General features: G+C 31.5%; 1 protein-coding gene across 1 annotated transcript in view; it reads left to right on the top strand.

Annotated features, from left to right (window-relative positions):
* Positions 1 to 22,296, top strand: part of LOC143083659 (phosphatidylinositol 4-phosphate 3-kinase C2 domain-containing subunit alpha-like) — a 58,776-nt gene that overhangs the window by 21,229 nt on the left and 15,251 nt on the right. The window contains exons 16-28 of the mRNA XM_076259940.1: positions 3,140 to 3,245; positions 4,355 to 4,416; positions 5,565 to 5,645; positions 9,526 to 9,714; positions 10,304 to 10,397; positions 10,901 to 10,995; positions 13,572 to 13,746; positions 15,779 to 15,886; positions 16,301 to 16,393; positions 17,112 to 17,241; positions 18,052 to 18,188; positions 18,852 to 19,021; positions 21,863 to 22,019. Coding sequence (XP_076116055.1) covers positions 3,140 to 3,245; positions 4,355 to 4,416; positions 5,565 to 5,645; positions 9,526 to 9,714; positions 10,304 to 10,397; positions 10,901 to 10,995; positions 13,572 to 13,746; positions 15,779 to 15,886; positions 16,301 to 16,393; positions 17,112 to 17,241; positions 18,052 to 18,188; positions 18,852 to 19,021; positions 21,863 to 22,019 — 1,597 coding nt within the window. The remainder of the gene's footprint in view (positions 1 to 3,139; positions 3,246 to 4,354; positions 4,417 to 5,564; positions 5,646 to 9,525; positions 9,715 to 10,303; positions 10,398 to 10,900; positions 10,996 to 13,571; positions 13,747 to 15,778; positions 15,887 to 16,300; positions 16,394 to 17,111; positions 17,242 to 18,051; positions 18,189 to 18,851; positions 19,022 to 21,862; positions 22,020 to 22,296) is intronic.

Raw genomic sequence — 22,296 nt, 5'->3', positions numbered from 1 at the left:
TTTCATTTAAAACCTTTTTATACGACCGCAAAAATTTTAATTTTTTGGTCGTATATTGCTATCACGTCGTCCACGTCGTTGTCGTCGTCGTCGTCCGAATACTTTTAGTTTTCGCACTCTAACTTTAGTAAAAGTGAATAGAAATCAATGAAATTTTAACACAAGGTTTATGACCACAAAAGAAAGGTTGGGATTGATTTTGGGAGTTTTGGTCCCAACATTTTAGGAATTAGGGGCCAAAAAGGGCCCAAATAAGCATTTTCTTGGTTTTCGCACTATAACTTTAGTTTAAGTGAATAGAAATCTATGAAATTTTGACACAAGGTTTATGACCACAAAAGGACGGTTGGGATTGATTTTGGGAGTTTTGGTTTCAACAGTTTAGGAATTAAGGGCCAAAAAAAAAGGGCCCAAATAAGCATTATTCTTTGTTTTCGCACAATAACTTTAGTATAAGTAAATAGAAATCAATGAAATTTAAACACAAGGTTTATGACCAGAAAAGGAAGGTTGGGATTGATTTTTGGAGTTGAGGTAACAACAGTTTATGAATTAGGGGCCAAAAAGGGGCCCAAATAAGCATTATTTTTGGTTTTTGCACCATAACTTTAGTATAAGTAAATAGAAATCTATGAAATTTAAACACAAGGTTTATGACCATAAAAGGAAGGTTGGGTTTGATTTTGGGAGTTTTGGTCCCAACAGTTTAGGAATAAGGGGCCCAAAGGGTCCAAAATTGAACTTTGTGTGATTTCATCAAAAATTGAATAATTGGGGTTCTTTGATATGCCGAATCTAACTATGTATGTAGATTCTTAATTTTTGGTCCCGTTTTCAAATTGGTCTACATTAAGGTCCAAAGGGTCCAAAATTAAACTTAGTTTGATTTTAACAAAAATTGAATCCTTGGGGTTCTTTGATATGCTGAATTTAAAAATGTACTTAGATTTTTAATTATTGGCCTAGTTTTCAAGTTGGTCCAAATGGGGGTCCAAAATTAAACTTTGTTTGATTTCATCAAAAATTGAATAAATGGGTTCTTTGATATGCCAAATCTAATTGTGTATGTAGATTCTTAATTTTTGGTCCAGTTTTCAAATTGGTCTACATTAAGGTCCAAAGGGTCCAAAATTAAACTAAGTTTGATTTTAACAAAAATTAAATTCTTGGGCTTATTTGATATGCTTTATCTAAACATGTACTTTGATTTTTGATTATGGGCCCAATTTTCTAGTTGGTCCAAATCAGGATTCCATATCAAGTATTGTGCAATAGCAAGAAATTTTCAATTGCACAGTATTGCACAATAGCAAGAAATATCTAATTGCACAATATTGTGCAATAGCAATTAATTTTCAATTGGAGTTATCTTTCTTTGTATAGAATAGTAGTTGATTATATATGTTGGAAATTTGCCAGACATGACTATGATGTCATTTTCTATTTTTATTTGCCAATACCTTTATGTAAATAACTTCATTGGAAATTTGCCAATATAAAATGTTGCTGATGAAGCTTTTTTTCCTTATCTTATCTAAAATGTTTTTAGATAATGTATGTTGGACATTTGCCAGACATGACTATTTACATTTTGGATATTGAACCATAATAGTTTGATATTAAATTTAAAAACTTTAAATTCTAATTTTCATTTCTTAAACCAAATTCATAATGTGACATAAACCTATGTTGTGTCAACTATTTAATCACAATCCACATTTATAGCTGTATCAAACTTAAAAGTTGTGTCCATACTTGTTCTCATTTCAGATTTCATAAATAGAAAGAAAATTTCTTCAAACATTTTTTTGACAGAATTAATATTCAACAGCATAATGAATTGCTCAAAGGCAAAAAAATTTTTAAGTTCATTAGACCACATTCATTCTGTGTCAGAAACCTATTCTGTGTCAACTATTTAATTTTAGATTTAGATAAGTTTGAAGAAGAAATCTTTAATTGATTTGTAAAATCTTGACATTTGTTTTGTGTAAAAAACCATATAATGTCAAAAATTTGATCACAATCCAAATTCAGAGCTGTATCACGCTTAAATGTTTTGTCCATACCTGTCCCAACTGTTCAGGGATCGACCTCTGCGGTCGTATAAAGCTGCGCCCTGCGGAGCACCTGGTTAATTTTTTCATCAAATCATGTTGATAAACTAATTTCTTATAATTTTAATCTTTTAGACTAAATCAATTAGATACAAACCGCTGAAATGTAAGGAAATAATTGTGAATAAACCGATCAATTTATACGATGTCCGGTACTGAACATAGTTCACCTGTCACCTGAACAGTTAAATTTCAGCTGTCCAACTACTAATTAGCCTTGATTAAAATTAGAAAGTATTGAAGTAGGTGTTGTTTAGATAGTAATTTATATTTATGACCAGAAATGTGTTGATGTAAAAGGCAAAAGGTTGGCTCAAACAGATCATGAATTATGCTAAAATGACCAAAAAAGCCTTGAAAACTAAAAAGTATATGACCGTTTCATGCTTTGCCCAGCCGAACTTTTACCGGACATTATGCAAATGACCGGAATATATGACCGTTTTGGAAGCCCTGATATGACATATTTACTGTATCTTTACCTTAAGTTTAAAAGTAGAAGGAAGCAAAAGACTTATGCCAAACATAATTTTTCCAAAAAGTGCTGATATTTTCTGCTTTAAATCCTTGTCACTCTTTTACTAAAATGTATAATAATCTATTCAATATGGGGGGCCGTAAATGGGGGTATCCGCATGGAAGAACGCGAATTAATTTGCCATTTCACGATGAACTAACAATTAAAAATTTCCTGCATGTTGATCTTTTTACCGTTTTCACCAAACACGGTGAATCACAAACCTTTTTCACGGCTGCATGTGAAATAAAAATGGCAAAACACGTTGCATGAAAATAACCCTTTACCCCCCTCTTCAATATAAAGAAAATAAATTCCAATGAGCAGGCCAGTTTTGCTAATTTAAATGTATTTTCATGATAAGAAATTAACTCCAACAAGACTTGGAAAATGTTGTACAAATGAGTATGGTGACCTATAGTTGTTAATTTCTGTGTCATTTTGATCTCTCTTGGAGAGTTGTCTCATTGGCAATCATACCACATCTTCTTTTTTATTTTTGTAGAGAACTAATACGAGGAAGTCACCTAGTTCCATTAAGAATGCACGCTGCAGCTGATCCATTGTTACCTATTGGTTCTGTTATACAGAATGATACTGTATTGATGCAGGTAAAGACAGTTATAGTATTGAACTCATATAAAAACAAAGTACAAAAAAAAACTTACAGTTAAGAATGAAACATTTCGTGGGGCATGCTGTTGGAGGCAATTTTTAAAAACTTTGACAACCCGCGAAGGAAAAATTTTCATTGGACTTATAATTCTTAAAAAGTTCTAAGGGAAATGCGACTGCACAAATTTCATTATTTTGAGTGCCGCCCATCTACCTACCTTATAAATTTTGGAATAGTTCTTTTTTCTATCCATAATAGAGATATAAACTTGGCCTTAACATCCAAATTTTAATATTTAATTTGATAACAGATAATGCTTCTCTAAACATAACAATTATTCACAGTTGTAATCAAATAATTTAATTTTGGATGTAACGCGTCTTCTGATTGGCTGACGTTATTTTGTTATAAGACCATAGACATAATTTAGTCATATTACCGTGACGTCATCAACATTTTTTCATGGTTTTCTACGGTTTAAAATGAAATTTAGAATTAAATTATAAGAATTGACTAATATTTTTTCTGTCTATTCAAAATAACATAAAAAATGTGGTGCACACTGTTAAATAACCCGCTACACACGTTGTTCAGTGTGCACCAAATTTTCTATGTTATTTCTTCATAGACAGAAAAAATATTACAGTCATTCCTTAAATAGATACTGTGGATTCATTATTGGATACCAATTTTTCGTGAATTTCGTGGGAACAGGTGAACCACAAAATTAAATGTAATGAAACATTTTCCATAGGCTTGTATGCATACTTTGGCCAAACCATGAAAATAAATATCAACAAACATTTTTAAAAGTTTTCCTCAACCCACGAAAATTGGTACCCACGAAAATAAATGAATCCACAGTATGAGCGCCAATGAGACAACAAGTCACAATGTGTAAAAAGTTAACAATTATAAGTCAAAGTAAAGCCCTCGGTATGGAGTATCGGCTCACACATAATCCAACCATTTTTCATTTGAATTAATGCCATTTGATTACCAAGATGTTCCATTGCATATGACAAGACTTGAAATGTAATATATAATGAATGTATTAAATGCTTTGACTTTAAAATTGATGGGTATATTTTTTTTGTCTTCCAGATAAATTTTCCAGATTTTGGTTGTCATGTTGAATTCCCTACAGTAATGACATCTAAAATTTCGTAAGTTGGATATTTTATCATTTGTTACTTATTTAATGAAGGTGTCAGAATAAAAAAAATATGGTTGTGATTTTAAATCCATACCAGCTATCCCCATCATGTAAAGTGTTTCTTTGTAAGAATCTCAAAATTTTGAAAAGAGGGTGATAATATGAAATTCAATATGGCCATCTTCTTCATCAAATAACAGATATAAAAAAAAAAAAAAATTAATAGCTTTACCATAATTTGTTTTGCAGAAAAATTAAGTTTCTTCTGAGCATTTTAGTGCGCTAGGAATATAACAGTATTCAGTCTTAAGTTGGTACCTAACACTACGGGGAGATAACTCTGTAAAGTCAGCTAAACATTTGAATTACTTTGTGTTGTAAAAGAAATATTAAGTTTCTCAATGATCAAAATTAGTGTTTGTCAAACTGCTATATAACCAGTGTAATTTTTCTGATAAAATGGTTGGTTCAATTTTTTGAGATTTTTATATTTTTTTCAAAGGGTTGAAGTAAATACTTTGAAAATTTTATTAAAATTAAACGAGCCATATTAATTTTAGTGAAGGTGTTGGGTACCACCTTAAAAAGATATGATAGAGTTATTTTGAATATACATTTTATATTATCAATTTTAGTGGTAATAAAAGTCAATCTACTACAGACAAAGTAATTTTTTCCATTAATTTAATTTCTCGACTTGGACAAGAGGAAAAAATATTTTAAATATAAATCGTGCTGCCGAAAAGTTGGATTACAGTAAACAAAAAGAGACATGAGGCAGATATCAGTGACACCGGAACTAAGATTTCAATTCAAAATATCTGCAAGACAATTAAAAGATGAATAGAATTTTTGTTTTTATGCCCCATTTATGGGCATTATGTTTTCTGGTTTGTGGGTCTGTTCATCCGTCTGTCCCGCTTCAGGTTAAAGATTTTGGTCGAGGTACTTTTTGATAAAGTTGAAGTCCAATCAACTTGAAACTTAGTACACATGTTCTTTATGATATGATCTTACTAATTTTAATGCCAAAGTAGAGATTTAACCTCATATTCAGGGTCCACTGAACATACAAAATAATAGTGCTGATGGGCATCCATGTACTTGGGACACATTCTTGTTTTATAATATTATTACTATTTATTCATGTTATTGTAGACAAAAGAAAAGTTTTAATTCATTATTACCAGAAATCCAAGAAATTATTAAAGCTGTGATGGAGAAAGATTGTATTTCATCGTAAGTAAAAGACTGTAAAAGTTTCTGATTAACTGATTCGTACAATTATTACAATGTCTTGTTTTTTTGGTGACTAATGATAGTATTTCAGAAAGATTTCATTAGTAGGTGTTTTTTACTGGTTGCTCCTGCAAATGCATCATAAAACACATGTCAAAGTTATCAATAGATATTATCACAATTTTGCAATTTGCATCTCTAGACATGAGAATCTGCGCCCCTTAAACTATTGATGACATACAACAATCCTTTTTATACGACCGCAATTCAATTTTTTGGTCGTATATTGTTATCACGTTGGCGTCATCGTTGTCCGTCGTCATCATCGTCCGAAGACATTTGGTTTTCGCACTCTAATTTAGTAAAAGTAAATAGCATTCTATGAAATTTAAACACATGGTTTATGACCATAAAAGGAAGGTTGGGATTGATTTTGGGTGTTTTGGTCCTAACAGTTTAGGAATTAGGGGCCAAAAAGGGCCCACATAAGCATTTTTCTTGTTCCATTAATATTGTGGCCTCAGTTATTTTCTATTGTGGTGTCAAAATTTACAGGAACCTTTGTGATGTCAAGTAATGGCTGACAAATAGCGATAAGGATGTGTAAATCAGATAAGACGCAGTTATTTAAAGAAAAACTTATAATGTTAAGGAAGTTCGCTACTCAGTTTCAAAATAAATAAGTTTCCATAACAATAGCATATATTGATAGAGGATTATTTAAGGAATAAAAAAAAACCAAAAAATGTAGAGGTCAATGTGCTTGTTTTCGAGATATATGCCATTGAAAATTTGGCGGGAAAATGTTCTCTTTTGATTTTTCATAGCTTCATCATTGACAAGTTAAAGATTTCAAAAACTATTAAAAAATAAAAAAGATTTTATAAGAATTTAACAAATGGCTTATAATTATACATGTAAAAGATTTATAAAAAGAAAAATGGGGGTCAATGGGCAAATTTTTTGAAGGCATTCAAATTGATAAAACCAGAGGATTTTGAAAATCCGACAAAAAATCCAAAACATGAGAAGCGAACATCCTTAAGTTATAATCTGCAAAACATTTGACAAATAAACATAATATAGATGATTAGTATAACTATTTTTTTCCAATTTACTAGATTTATAATTGAAAGGTGAGACTTTTCCTGGTAAGAAATTGTTTTTTCCAACTGTAATTTTCTTGGTCCATGTATTTGTACTACTTATTGTATATCTGACTTGTGATTGCATTGTAAGGACTTTAATTTACTTCATGCTGAAGAATGTATTTACTCCTCTACAATATAAGACCTCTGAACTATTTTGAGTGTAAACAAAATGAATATGATCTGCAGGAAAGTTTATGGAGAGTGTGTTACTTAGTTCACAAAAGTTGCTATCATTATTCTCTAAGGCTCGTTGCTTAGTTCATAAAAGTTGCTATCATTATTCTCTAAGGCTCTGTAAGTTTCTGATAATTCAGATATATTTACTACTACATAGTAAATAATATACTTGCTTGTTTCTATCAACATTAGCTAGGATATGCATTCATAATCTAAAAGGCATATTATTTTGATCAGGGGTAGGAAAAAATAGAAAAAACACAAATAACATGTATTTGATTATATAAAATTTCAAATGAGAAAAGTTGACAAATATAAATGGAAGAAAATGTGTGATGTTCTATTATATCTTGAATGGAAATTTTACATTTTTCTAACTGAAATTCTTTGCTTGTCTAATTTGTCAAAATGGGCTTCAACTTATCAATACAACACTTTAATATATATAGTTTAAATCTTCACCTTTCATATACAATATATACAAAATTCTAGGACATGTGGCCATTATTTTTAGTGGCTTTTTCTAAAAAAAAAAATGAGATTAAATGGTTGGTACATTTTACTTACAAGTTTATTTTAGAAGAATAAACAATGGTAATATTAAAAGGCTCAGTTCTATTATGAGGGGGGATAGGACCTTTATCAGGACTCTGGGATCGAGTGTTTTTATGCTCGGGATTTCGGTTTTGACCCTTTCGGGATTCGGGAATTCTTTTTCTGAATTTCGGGACCTAGGGATTTGAGTGTTTTTAAGCCCGGGATTTCGGGATTTCGTGTTTTTAAAACCGGGATTTCGGGATCAGGACCCCTCCTATCCCCCATCTATTATGTTATTCTCAGGAATCTGAAGGGCTGTCTTATATTGTACTCACTTTTGCTTTTATCTGATCTTGCTGCCTAGTTATATGATATGTTCTTATGGTTTAGACTTTAGTATTTATATGGTAAGTCAATATTTAACAAAACTACTGTTGTGGTTTTAAACAGCAAAGGATCAATTGTCCTAATGGAATACAATAACAGAAAAAAAGTTTTAAATCACAATTATCATCTTCATCTATAACCATTTCCAATAATGAGGGGAGTAAAGGGGGGGTATCTGCACGGAAGAACGCGAAATAAAATTGCCATTTCACGATGAACGAACAATTAAAAATTTCTTGCACATTGATCTTTTTACCGATTTCACGAAACACGGTGAATAACGAACCTTTTTCACGGCTGCACGTGAAATAAAAATGGCAAAACACGTTGCATGAAAATAACCCTTTACCACCCTCAATAATGTATCATTTTCTAGAATGACAAAGTGGCAGACAACTCAATAATAATGTTTTTGTAGAGAGTTTTAGAGCCAATGATTAGTGTGTAAATATTTACCATAGACTAAGTACTGTGGAATCATTATTATTCATTTGATACCAATTTTTGTGGGTTTCGTTGGTATAGGTGAACCACAAATTCAAATGTTCAATGAATTACATTTTCCATCGGCTTTATAGTGAGTCTCATTGGGGTCTAAGCGTGACGCGGGATTGACGATTTTTTATAAGGGTGACACGTGAAAGTCAAATTATTGTGGCGTGAAAACGGGACCCGGGAAATGACAAAAAAATGAGAATTGCTTACATACATAGTGTAAGCGGGATACGGGAATCTTAACAAAACAGTAAGCGGGATCCGGGATCGGAACCCCCCAATAAAACCCCCTTTATATACAGAGATTGGCAAAACCATGATAACAAATATCAATGAAAATGCAAGTTTTCCTCAATCAATTAGGATTAATACCCACTAAAACAAATGAATCGACAGTATGTGTCTTTTGCAAGTCAACAAAATAAGATATTTACAATTATTGCTATTTTGTGCATTTTTCCTTTTGATCTTTATTTGTGATAATCTTCATATTATGCTACTTGCTTGAGATGGAAAATTATCGCTAAAAACTAAGCATGCACATGTCGTTGCTAAAGAAATTGACATAAAATTTACAACGTCGTCATAGGCAAAATAGCGATAAAAAGATTATCATTGTTCATCTCAACTCGATTGCCTTTCTCGCTTTCGCCGGTCATTCTCGTTGAGATGATCACCAATAATCTATAAATATACAATTTTTCCACAATCCATGAAAATTATTACCCACGAAAATAAATGATCCAAAGTAGACATTATAAATACATTCCAATACACAGAATAAAACAAACAAACTCCTTAAGAAATATTTATGTTTGATAAAATTGAGAATGGAAATGGGGAATGTGTCAAAGAGACAACAAACCTAACCATAGAGCAGACAGCAGCCGAAGGCCACCAATGGGTTTTCAATGCAGGGAAAAACTCCAGCACCTGGAGGAGTCCTTCAGCTGGCCCCTAAACAAATATGTTACTAGTTCAGTGATAATGGACGTCGTACTAAACTCCTAATTAAACACAAGAAACTAAAATTAAAAATCATACAAGACTTACAAAGGCCAGAGGCTCCTGAATTGGGACAGGCACAAAAATGCGGTTGGGTATTTACTTTTATGTTTAATATGTATTTACAGGTGCCAGGCAGATGAGTTAGGAATATTGTGGCAATATAGACATTATTTATATGACTATTCGAATCTGTTACCATGGATACTACAGGGACAGATAAACTGGGACTTTTCACATTTATCAGAAATCTATGATTTATTAGGACTATGGAAGAAGTTAGATCCTATGCAGTCATTGGAACTTTTACTTCCTCAGTAGGTTTTTATTTGTTTGTTTTTGTAACTTGACAAATTCTTGATTATAAATTGAAAAAAATATAAAAATAATGTCATTTAAAGAAAAAACAATGTGGTTAATAAACTGCTTAGAGAAAAAATTACATGTTATAATTATGAAGAAAGAAAATATACAAATTTTTGTGTTTTTTTATGCCCCACCTACGATAGTAGAGGGGCATTATGTTTTCTGGTCTGTGCGTCCGTCCGTCCGTTCGTTCGTCCGTCTGTCCCGCTTCAGGTTAAAGTTTTTGGTCAAGGTAGTTTTTGATGAAGTTGAAGTCCAATCGACTTCAAACTTAGTATACATGTTCCCTATGATATGATCTTTTTAATTTTAATGCCAAATTAGAGGGTTGACCCCAATTTCACGGTCCACTGAAAATAGAAAATGATAGTGCGAGTGGGGCATTCGTGTACTGGGGACACATTCTTGTTTGTATAAAAGTTAAGATAAAAGGATGTTATGAAACTTAAGGCATCACCAATTTATATTGTTAAGTTGTTTAGAAGCAGAAAATTTGAGCAACGTATAATTGTTGACTGATTGATATATCTTTGTTTACAGATATTCAGACACACACGTGAGAGAGTTTGCATGTAGATGCTTACAAGATATGCCAACTGATGAACTCATAGATTTTCTTCCTCAGCTTATACAGGTATGAAGTTGTACTTGATTTTTAAGTAGTATTTGAAGTCCTTATACCTATCAAAAGAAGGAGATGTGGAGTTAAAAAAAATTATCAGTCACCAAACAACCTTCAACAATGAGAATAAAACCTCACTGTATAGTCTACTATAATAGGCCCAGACATGAAAAGATGGGAAACAATTGAAAGGAGAAAACAAATAGGCTCATTTATAACAATTTTTTTTACGAAAAACAAATATGGCTAATATGGCAAAAGGACAGCCTTACATACTAATATTAATACTTTTTTTCATGAATAATGTGTCTCTTTCACTAAGCAAGTGAATAGTTTCCATGAAATCATGACTATGAAACAAAATTTAACGGTGAATAACTTTTATTTGGTTGAAGACTTTCATTAAAGTTGTGGGTGGGACCAACAAAAAACAGTCATATCTGAAGACAAAATGATATGCTATTGGCTTAAAATTAAATATAGTGAGAGATAAAAGAAATTATTATTCTTTTCAGGCATTGAAGTTTGAAAGTTATCATGGATCAGCATTAGCTAAACTGTTACTGGAGCAAGCTTGTAAAAGTATCAGATTTGCTCATCAGTTATTTTGGTAAGAATAGAAAATTGCAAGTAACATAAAGGTAGACTTAAGGTCAAAATGGGGAAAACCTATACCTATAAATGAACAGGCTTGAAACAAATCTGAACGAACGAAGAACTTCCCATTGTTTATGAGTTAGTAAAACCAGCTTCAAATTTTCTTTGATAAGAGTCATTTAATGTTCTATTCATTAGTTGGAAACTGAATATGGCACTGGCATTTATTATTTGATACCGTTAATTTAAACAAATTCTTTTCGCCATATTAAGAAATGTGTATACTGTGAAAGTACTTTAATTCGTGGGTATCAATTTTCCTGGTTTGGGCAATATTTACATGTTCGTGGGTTTTTAAATTCATGGATTTTAGTTTTCTTTCTAAAAAAAAAATGAAAAATTAAAGCATTAAGAAACGAAGGTTACAAATAGTCTGGATTGAGGAAATTGCAAAGTAGACATTGACAAGTGTAAATCGTAGTGATAACACTAATTAACCCATAATAAAGTTATCAACAGATCAAAGACCATCAAAGGTGTTAAATAGGCCATAAACATGTCACCTAAAGAAAACAGTAACATAAACAAATGCTATAAATGTTTCTTGAATTGTCAAATAATTCTCAGCAAAATCAAGCCCAGCATGAAATTATAATTTCTCATATGTACGAGAACTATGAGGATATAAAATGAACACTTTATCATACTAGCATATCAATACCGGAAATCTGACTTTCATCGATCAAAAATATTTGTTTAAGAGAATTAAAAGATCAAAAGTTGTAGTTTAGCTTATTAAAGATTATATGGGTTTAATCCTGCATGCGGTTGTAGTTCTGTGACTGCTTTTAAAGTATTTTCAGATTTGGCGTTATTCAATATATTCCTGAGATCATTTCAGTAGTGAAACCTACCGATGGGGATCTTTCCATGTCTTGATTTGGACAATGGTTGTTTTATTTCGTTAGACACTTAAATTCTTGGGTAAAGTCATCCACGAAAACAACGAAAATTGGTACCCCACGAATAAAAGTACTTTCACAGTATTTGGTTTTCATAAAAAAAATAAGGAAATGTGTTATTATTGCCAATAGGACAACTGTCCATGAGGCCTTAAGGAAGCTCGCTTGTCATGTTTTGGAATTTTGGTCAGATTTTCGGAATCCTCTGGTTTTATCCATTTGAAGGCCTTAACAGAATTTGCCCTGTGACCCCCATTTTTCTTTTTATAATTCTTTTACATGTATAATGATAAGCTGTCTGTTAAAGTCTTATAAAATTTTAATTACTTTTTAATAGTTTTTGAAGACTTAGACTTGTCAATGATAAAGCTATGAAAAGTCAAGAGAGAATATCTTCCCGCCAGAATTTCAATAGCTAATATCTCGAAAACAAGCACGGTGACCTATATATTTGTTTTCCTCTTTGGATTCCTTTATTAATCCCCTATCTATATAAACTAGTGTTTTGAAAAGTTAATTATTTGAAATTGAGAAGCGAACTCCCTTAAGGTCAAAGATATATAAAAATAAATCATCTTATGGTACAGGGTTCAATATTTAGCATAACACTTAATGCATATTATAAACTAATATTTTACTGAATGACAAAATGTGAAGAAATTGAACAGAGAAAACAAACAGCTTTATTTAAGCTACATGTACAATAAATTAAGGGAGTTCTCTTCTCAGTTTCAAAATAATTAGCTTTTCAAAACACTAGTTTATATTGATGGGGGATTAAAAAAGGAATCAAAAGAACAAAAAATTATATAGGTCAGTGTGATTGTTTACGAGATATTAGCCATTTAAATTTTGGCTGGAAAATATTCTCTCTTGTCTTTTCATAGCTTTATCATTGACAAGTTTAAGTTCTCAAAAACTATTAAAAAATAATTATAAATTTTATAAGACTTTTACAGATGGCTTATTATTATACATGTAAAAGATATAACAAAAAAAATGAGGGTCAATGGGCAAATTTTTTTAAGGCATTCAAATGTATAAAATTAGAGGATTCTGAAAATCTTAGAAAAATAAGCGAACTTCCTTAACAAAAAACAAATATGGTAGAGAACAATTACAAATATGGTAGAGGACAATTACAAATATGGTAGAGGACAATTACAAATATGGTAGAGGACAGACAATTACAAATATGGTAGAGGACAATTACAAATATGGAGGACAATTACAAATATGGTAGAGGACAATTACAAATATGGAGGACAATTACAAATATGGTAGAGGACAATTACAAATATGGTAGAGGACAATTACAAATATGGTAGAGGACAATTACAAATATGGTAGAGGACAATTACATAAACTGTACCAATTTTACGACACCAACTGTGCATTTCGTCAGATAATGTCTCCTCAGTGATGACCAAGGCCATAATATTTGAAAATCTAATGTGTAAAACCAGACTTAATCAAACTCAAAAGGACCCTTGGCTTAGAAAAATCCAGACAAGGAATCAGACATAAGCTTAGCATAAAGAAGATATTTCCCTTAATTTTAAATGATTTACAACTTATGACAACCACTGGGTTGCAGGGGCATTGATATATCATTCAATACTTATAGGTTGTTAAAAGGTGCGGCTCAAGACCAGGGATATAAAAGACGATACGAGTTAATGTTTGTGGCACTTGTCAGTGTGGCTGGAGATGCTCTGTATCAAGAGTTTAAAAAACAGGAAGAAATGGTTAAATGTCTGACACAAACGTCAGAAAAAGTCCAAGTATCTAAAGACAAAGATGTAAGTAAATCCCTTGCCTGCACAAGGGATTATATAAGTTCAGGGTTGATATGGTGTGTGATATTGAAAATTTAAAGGCCTTTATTATATACATGACAAATATTTTGTGCCTCAATGTTTTTCATGTCACATAACAGAATACGTATTAGGGGTTTGATAAAGCCTTTGTAACCATGACTGATACTGAGTAAATATTAAAGTATATCATATGGCTTTTTAGCTCACCTGGCCCAAAGGGCCAAGTGAGCTTTTCCCATAACTTGGCGTCCGGTGTCGTCGTCCGTCGTCGTTAACTTTTACAAAAATCTTCTCCTCTTAAACTGCTGGGCCAAATTTAACCAAACTTGGCCACAATCATCATTGGAGTATCTAGTTTAAAAAATGTGTGGCATGAACTGGCCAACCAACCAAGATGGCCGCCATGGCTAAAAATAGTACATAGGGGTGACATGTAGATTTTGTCTTAAATCTCTGAAACCAAAGCATTTAGAGCAAATCTGACCCGGTACTAAATTGTCAAGATCTATCTGCCCTGAAATTTTCAGACAAATCAGACAATCCCTTTTTGGGTTTCTGACCCCAAATTAGTAATTTAAAATAAAATTTTGCAGTATTTGGTTATTATCTTGAATATTATTATAGAAAGAGATAAACTGTAAACAGCAATAATGTTCAGCAAAGAAAGATCTACAATTTAGTCAAACATGACCAAAATTTTCAAATGACCCTTTAAGGAGTTATTTATAGTCAATTTTTAACAATTTTCATAAATTTTTGTAAATTTTTAGAAAATATTTTCCACTGTAATTACTGTTCATTATAGATATAGATAATTGTAGCAACAAGAATGTTCAGTAAAGGAAGATCTACAAACACATCACCATCATCAAAACACAATTTGTCATGAATTTATCTGTGTCCATTGTTTAATATGCCCATAGACCAAGGTGAGCGACACAGGCTCTTGAGAGCCACTAGTTCATTTTCACATCTGTATCAACCCGAGACATCAATGTAAGCCCAAGAATCTTACTCGAGGGATTATATTGGTTTAGGGTTGATATCATTGCTGGTAGTTGATACAACAGAATGACATTGACCGTATTACATATGCAATTCATCTCTATTTACTACAAAGTATTTATCATATGTTTAGTAGTAAATACAGTAGTTTTGCATATTTGATAAATAGCCTGCTGTTTAATCCACATCGCGCAACTTTCATGCGCACCCTTTATCGCATACCCTTTATCACACTCCTACCCTTTATCACACCCCAACCCTTTATCACACCCTACTTTTTTTTTTTTTTTTTTACATAAAGTCAGTTTTGTTTTTTTTTGCTTAAGAAAAATTTTCCTCAAAACAGGTCCAATAGAACGGTCCCTCGGGCGTGACGCAATTAATTGAATGACGTCATTGTTTGGTATGTGACGTCACGAACGTCAAGTTTTCATATTTTTTGGCACACTAAATGGAACTTTAAAAAATACAAAACACACAAAAAAATACAATAATAAACAAAATATTTTTAAAACAACAGCACGCAAATGGTATTAAAGGTAACCTAGGTGCTTCGGATAAGTAATTGAGCAGTTCTTTTAAGGCCTTTGAAACAAAACAAAAGTAGAACTGAAGGTAACCCAGTGCTATGGATCAGAAAACAGTTCATATAATATAATACTCTTCTGTTGAAATATATGATAAAGCGTATAAAACATGGCAAAATCCATATCACATGCCGTATCACCCTCGACCAATATCATCCCTCCGGCCTAAAGGCCCTTGGGCTGATATTGGTGTCTCGGGATGATACAACATATGATACGGATTTTGCCATGTATTATTTTCTATATAATAAATGACGTTTACATATTAGGGGTTTGATAAAGCCTTTGCAACTGTGACTGATATCAATTATCATTGATGGCTGACAAAGCAGGATTGTCATTGATTATATTACATATACAATTTACTACTAGGTATTTGATGCTGTATAAGATATTTCCTAAGTTTTTAATTTTTATTTCAGAATACACTAAAAAGAGAATTACAAACTGTATATGAGTTATTCCATGACAAAGGAGACGTTTTGATGCCTTACAACCCTGGTATATCAGTTTGTGGTCTTGATCTGAAAGTAAGTATTGGAGAACATGGGAGTTGCATTTACTAATAGAATATTATACATTTATTTCCCGTACACGATTTAGTCCTGACATGTCAGATGGGATTTGATATTCAGAAGTGAATATGAAGTTTTGTTCGAAGTCATGTGTGAATGTTTCAACCAATCAAATATTGATTTCACTATCAAAATCAACATGCAGTGGAATAATAAAAAACGTCTTTGTATGTAATAAGTAAAGATGTTGAAAAAGTCTAATTTGTTTTAAAATGTACTGCAAAACAAGAAAATTCTGAATCTGCAAATAATTCTGTATATATAATTGTAATATATTGGAACCATATTTCAATAAATGACCAAGCAAATTTTATTATTTGCCAGTATATTTAAGATGATAATAAGTTCAATATGTTTTTTTCATTTCAGTCATGTTCATATTTTAATTCCAATGCCGTTCCATTAAAACTTGTGTTTAAGAATTCCAAGGAGCATGCTGATCCTGTTTACTCTATGTTTAAGGTAAGATTATTCATTGATAAAGGAATATATATAAAGACATATTGGTTGTATTATGATTAGACACAAATTATTATAAGATTTGGACCCGACATGATGGGCAAAAGTAAAATTACAAAAATACTAAACTTTGGTGAAAATTCAAAATGGAAAGTCTCTAATCAAATTGCAAAATGAAAAGCTCAAACACAAACTCAAACGAATGGATAACAACTGACATATTCCTGACTTGGTACAGGCATTTTCTTATGTAGAAAATGGTGGATTAAATCTGGTTTTAAAACTTGCTTTGAATTTGTAACTGGTTTTCACTGATTTTTCTTTGAATAAACAGATCTATCCTGCAATCGACCTTTCTACTCTACTGATACATGTGTACAGATAGCATGAAGCATTAAACCTATACTAGACATATATAGTCTACTGGTATCCTGTGTCTGCTGCAAGCGAACAGTTATGTCAAATTACTGTTTTTATTACAGTTCAATTTAGCTTTTTATTGCAGTCTGTGTTTTAGTCATGTCGATTTTATTCAAAAACAAATAACGATTTGGATGAGGAAAAAAAATAAAAAATTAATTGCTGTATGTTTTCACTGGAGCTCGCATTACACCTGTTTCTCAGCCTCTTACAAATAAATCTGATATATAAAGACACTAAACAGTTATTTCTGTATAACTTAATTTTGCATAATAATGACACTAATTTTGTTTGTTTGTAGGTTGGTGATGATTTACGACAAGACATGTTAACCCTACAGATGATTAGGATTATGGACAGATTGTGGTTAAAACAAGGATTAGATCTTAAAATGATTACTTTTTCTTGTCTTGCTACAGGACCTAAAAAGGGTAATATAATAGTGTATTGCTAATTATGTGATTATTAATCAAAATAGTTGGTGTTGTATACCGTAGTGAGACAGCACCCAGAGAGAAAGAAGAAAAAAAGCCAACCAAAATCTATCAACTTACACAGTCACATTACTGTAAATTTAGAAATTATTGTGATATTTTTATTATTGCTAAAAATGTGACAGGGTCATAATCGCAATAATTTAAATTCTTATTTTGAAATTTTTTATTTGAATTAAACATGATTTTTCAAATTTAAGTCTAAAATCGCAAAGTCACAATAATAAATGCACACAATAATCTTTGAATTTATAGTATTCTAACACTATAACTGACCTTTTTCTGGTGTTCCCTGCTTGATGAAGAATAAGCACATCTTAATTTGAAATCATTCCTTGCCAAAAAATAAAATTTGCCATTTGTTTTGAGATGGACAAGGTAGTTTGCATTTTTTAACGACAAAGTAAGCTTTTTATTTAAAACTCATCTTTGTATATTGGTGAACGGAACCTTATTATTATGAATATTATAAGTAATGTTCAGCTAAACTACTTAAATGTGTATTTGATACATGATTTTTTAAAACAGTAGTCTATTCCAATTTGGTGTTAAAATCATATTTATTGTTTTTAACAAATTGACATACATGTATATTTGTTGAATATCTTAAAATATTATATAAATAATATTACCTGTATTTATTTTTTTTATATCTTTGTACTTGATAAGGATACGATATAAAACCTGTTGAAAGAGGTCACAATTTAGGTTTCCCAAAAAAAATCAGTTTTACTGTTTTATTTCCAGGAATGGTAGAAATAGTAACAGAATCTGACACTTTACGAAAAATACAAGTATCCTCTGGGGTCACAGGGTCATTTAAAGATCGACCAATCAAAGAGTGGTTACAGAAACATAATCCAACAGAACTAGAATATCAGAAGGTAAGATTTTGTTTGTAGTAACTGGAGAACTTATTTAATCAATTATTCCAAATTTTGAGATAACAATTATAGAACTACTGTCTGCACCAAATATTTTTCCTGCTACTAGTTTGAAGTCCAATATTCCAACACTTTCTTATGTGTTTAATCAAAGAAGTGCAAAAACTTACTAGTCAAAATTAAATTTTACTTGTCTGGGGCATAGGACTTGTGGCTAGAGGTGCAGACTTGAATTAAAATAAACCTGGCAACAATGGTTCTCTACACAGTGTCATAATAAGCAAAAACAAACTTCAGGGATTTGAATAAAGAGGAAACACCATATAAACCAAAACATTTTCCACACATGAAAAGACAAAGTAATTTCTTTTAAGTCACTTGAGGAAAACACCTTTTTAATTTTGCAACATTTATTTTTTAAAGGACACTTAACCCGAATTTTTCATCTGATACTTCTGTATAACATTTTGTATTTGTTAATACAAGTTATTGCATTTTGTTTTTTATTATAGCATATATGACACACATTCCTGTAAAATTTAAACACAAAAGAAAAATGTTCAATATTGCGGCACAAAATCAAGTCAGTTAGGTCAAATCTTGCAAAATTCAAAATAACGATTAGATCTATAGTTATGTAATATTTTGTATTTTTATTTTTAGGCAGTAGAAAATTTCACTAGATCATGTGCAGGCTACTGTGTAGCTACCTACGTACTTGGAATCTGTGATCGACATAATGACAATATCATGTTAAAACAGTCGGGTCACATGTTCCATATAGACTTCAACAAATTCCTCGGTGATGCTCAAATGTTTGGAAATATTAAAAGGTATGGTTAGTTTTCTGTAAATGTTTTTATACGACCGCAAATTTTGAAAAAATTTTCGTCGTATATTGCTATCACGTTGGCGTCTGCGTCGTCGTCGTCGTCGTCGTCGTCCGGCGTCCGAATACTTTTAGTTTTCGCACTCTAACTTTAGTAAAAGTGAATAGAAATCTATGAAATTTTAACACAAGGTTTATGACCATAAAAGGAAGGTTGGTATTGATTTTGGGAGTTTTGGTCCAAACATTTTAGGAATAAGGGGCCAAAAAGGGCCCAAATAAGCATTTTCTTGGTTTTCGCACCATAACTTTAGTTTAAGTTAATAGAAATCTATGAAATTTTGACACAAGGTTTATGACCACAAAAGAAAGATTGGGATTGATTTTGGGAGTTTTGGTTTCAATAGTTTAGGAATAAGGGGCCAATAAAGGGCCCAAATAAGCATTTTTCTTGGTTTTTGCACAATAACCTTAGGTTAAGTAAATGGAAATCTATGAAATTTAAACACAATGTTTATGACCACAAAAGGAAGGTTGGTATTTATTTTGGGAGTTTAGGACCCAACAGATTAGGAATTAGGGGCCAAAAAGGGACCCAAATAAGCATTTTTCTTGGTTTTCGCACTATAATGTTAGTATAAGTAAATACAAATCTATGAAATTTAAACACAAGGCTTATGACCATAAAAGGAAGGTTGGTTTTGATTTTGGGAGTTTTGGTCCCAACAGTTTAGGAAAAAGGGGCCCAAAGGGTCCCAAATTAAACTTTGTTTGATTTCATCAAAATTGAATAATTGGGGTTCTTTGATATGCCGAATCTAACTGTATATGTAGATTCTCAACTTTTGGTCCCGTTTTCAAATTGGTCTACATTAAGGTCCAAAGGGTCCAAAATTAAACTTAGTTTGATTTTGACAAAAAATGAATCGGTTGGGTTCTTTGATATGTTGAATCTAAAAATGTACTTAGATTCTTGATTATTGAAGTTTTTTTGGTCCAGTTTTCAAATTGGTCTACATTAAGGTCCAAAGGGTCCAAAATTAAACTTTGTTTGATTTCATCAAAAATTGAATCCTTGGGGTTCTTTGATATGCCAAATCTAACTGTGTATGTAGATTCTTCATTTTTGGTCCTGTTTTCAAATTTCAAATTCTACATTAAAGTCCAAAGGGTCCAAAATTAAACTAAGTTTGATTTTAACAAAAATTGAATTCTTGGGCCTCTTTGATATGCTGAATCTAAACATGTACTTAGATTTTTGATTATGGGCCCAGTTTTCAAGTTGGTCCAAATCAGGATCTAAAATTATTATATTAAGTATTGTGCAATAGCAAGTCTTTTCAATTGCACAGTATTGTGCAATGGCAAGAAATATCTAATTGCACAATATTGTGAAATAGCAATTTTTTTTTTAATTAGAGTTATCTTTCTTTGTCCAGAATAGTAAGCAAGAAATATCCTATTTGTGCAATAGCAAGAATTTTTTTTAATTGAAGTTATCTTTCTTTGTCCAGAATCAACTTAAATCTTTGTTATATACAATATACAATGTATATACACTTTTTACTACCAACTGATAAATTTAAATAATCTTTACCATTCAGTGATAACAAGCAGTTTTTTTACATCTTAATATTTTATGATGTATTTAAATGAGTAGTTATTGTTGCAAACTCCATTAGAAATTTGAATTGATATCAGTTTTGAAAAAGGGAAACGGGGATGTGAAAAAAAAGGGGGGGGGGGGGTTAAATTTTTCTCATTTCAGATTTCATAAATAAAAAGAAAATTTCTTCAAACATTTTTTTGAGAGGATTAATATTCAACAGCATAGTGATTTGCTCAAAGGCAAAAAAAACCTTTTAAGTTCATTAGACCACATTCATTCTGTGTCAGAAACCTATGCTGTGTCAACTATTTAATTTTAGATTTAAAAAGTTTGAAGAAGAAATCTTTAATTGATTTGTAAAATCTTGGCATTTGTTTTGTGTAAAAAAAACCATGTAATGTCAAAAATTTGATCACAATCCAAATTCAGAGCTGTATCATGCTTGAATGTTTTGTCCATACTTGCCCCAACTGTTCAGGGTTCGACCTCTGCGGTCGTATAAAGCTGCGCCCTGCGGAGCACCTGGTTTGCTGAAATCCTCAATTAGATAGTAAGATAACTTTGGTGTTATTACAGTGAGGGTTGAGGATGATTGCTATTCTGTTTCATGATAACAAGCTTTTTAAAAAAACTTTTATAAATTGATAACTAAAATATATAGTATATAAATAACACATTACCATCAGTCACGTCTCAGTCATTATAACTGAAAGAACGTGCTGGGTAAGCTCACCATTACCTGCTACCTACGATGATGGTTTACTGATAGATGGATCAACGACAAATGTACTTCTTTTGATGACATAGAAACCAATCCAACGCTGTACAGACTACATTAGGCTTAGATATGATTGTCAATGAGACCAACTCTCGCCAAGAGACCAAATTTCACAGAAATTAAAAACTTTAGGTCATCCTGATGACTTTCAACAATGAGCAAAACCCATACTGAATAGTCTTTAAAAGTCCCTGAAATGACAAATGTAAAACGGTTCAAAAGTAAAAACTAGCAGTCTAATTTATGCACAAAAAATCAACGAAAAGCAAATATGATACACAGCAACAAACGACAAACACTGAATTACAAGCACTTGAATTGGGACAGGTGAATACATAATGAGCAGACTTTGTTAAAACCACAAAATCAAATATCCATGAGGATAAAAAAATTCCTCAATCTACGAAAATCGTAAAACATTGTCATAGTTTCAAAGTATTTGTATGTTTTATTTCCAGAGATCGAGTTCCATTTGTGCTGACATCTGACATGGCCTATGTCATCAACAATGGTGAAAAACAAAACAATAAATTTCAAGAGTTTGTTGATATGTGTTGTCAAGCCTTCAATATCCTTAGAAAGAATACCAATCTGTTCCTTAATTTGTTTGCTCTTGTAAGTAGTTGTTTAACTACTTATTTATTCAATTTTTTTAAATGTTCGGTTTTTCAATACTGGTATATCAATATTTATTTTAAGATAACTAGGCACTACAATATGTCAAGCACTATGAAAAGGATTTGATTTCATATTCATCTGTAGTTTGGTAATGTTGAGTTGTAGCATTTATGATATATTTAGATCTCCCATACAGCTACTATAAAATCCTGTCTTGTACAATGAATTTCTCATAATAGTGCTTCAAACCATATAAATATGCATATGAATGTCG

This window comes from Mytilus galloprovincialis, chromosome 7 (genome assembly GCF_965363235.1).
Source record: "Mytilus galloprovincialis chromosome 7, xbMytGall1.hap1.1, whole genome shotgun sequence".
Taxonomy (NCBI): domain Eukaryota; kingdom Metazoa; phylum Mollusca; class Bivalvia; order Mytilida; family Mytilidae; genus Mytilus; species Mytilus galloprovincialis.
This window is presented reverse-complemented; position numbering and strand designations above follow the sequence as displayed.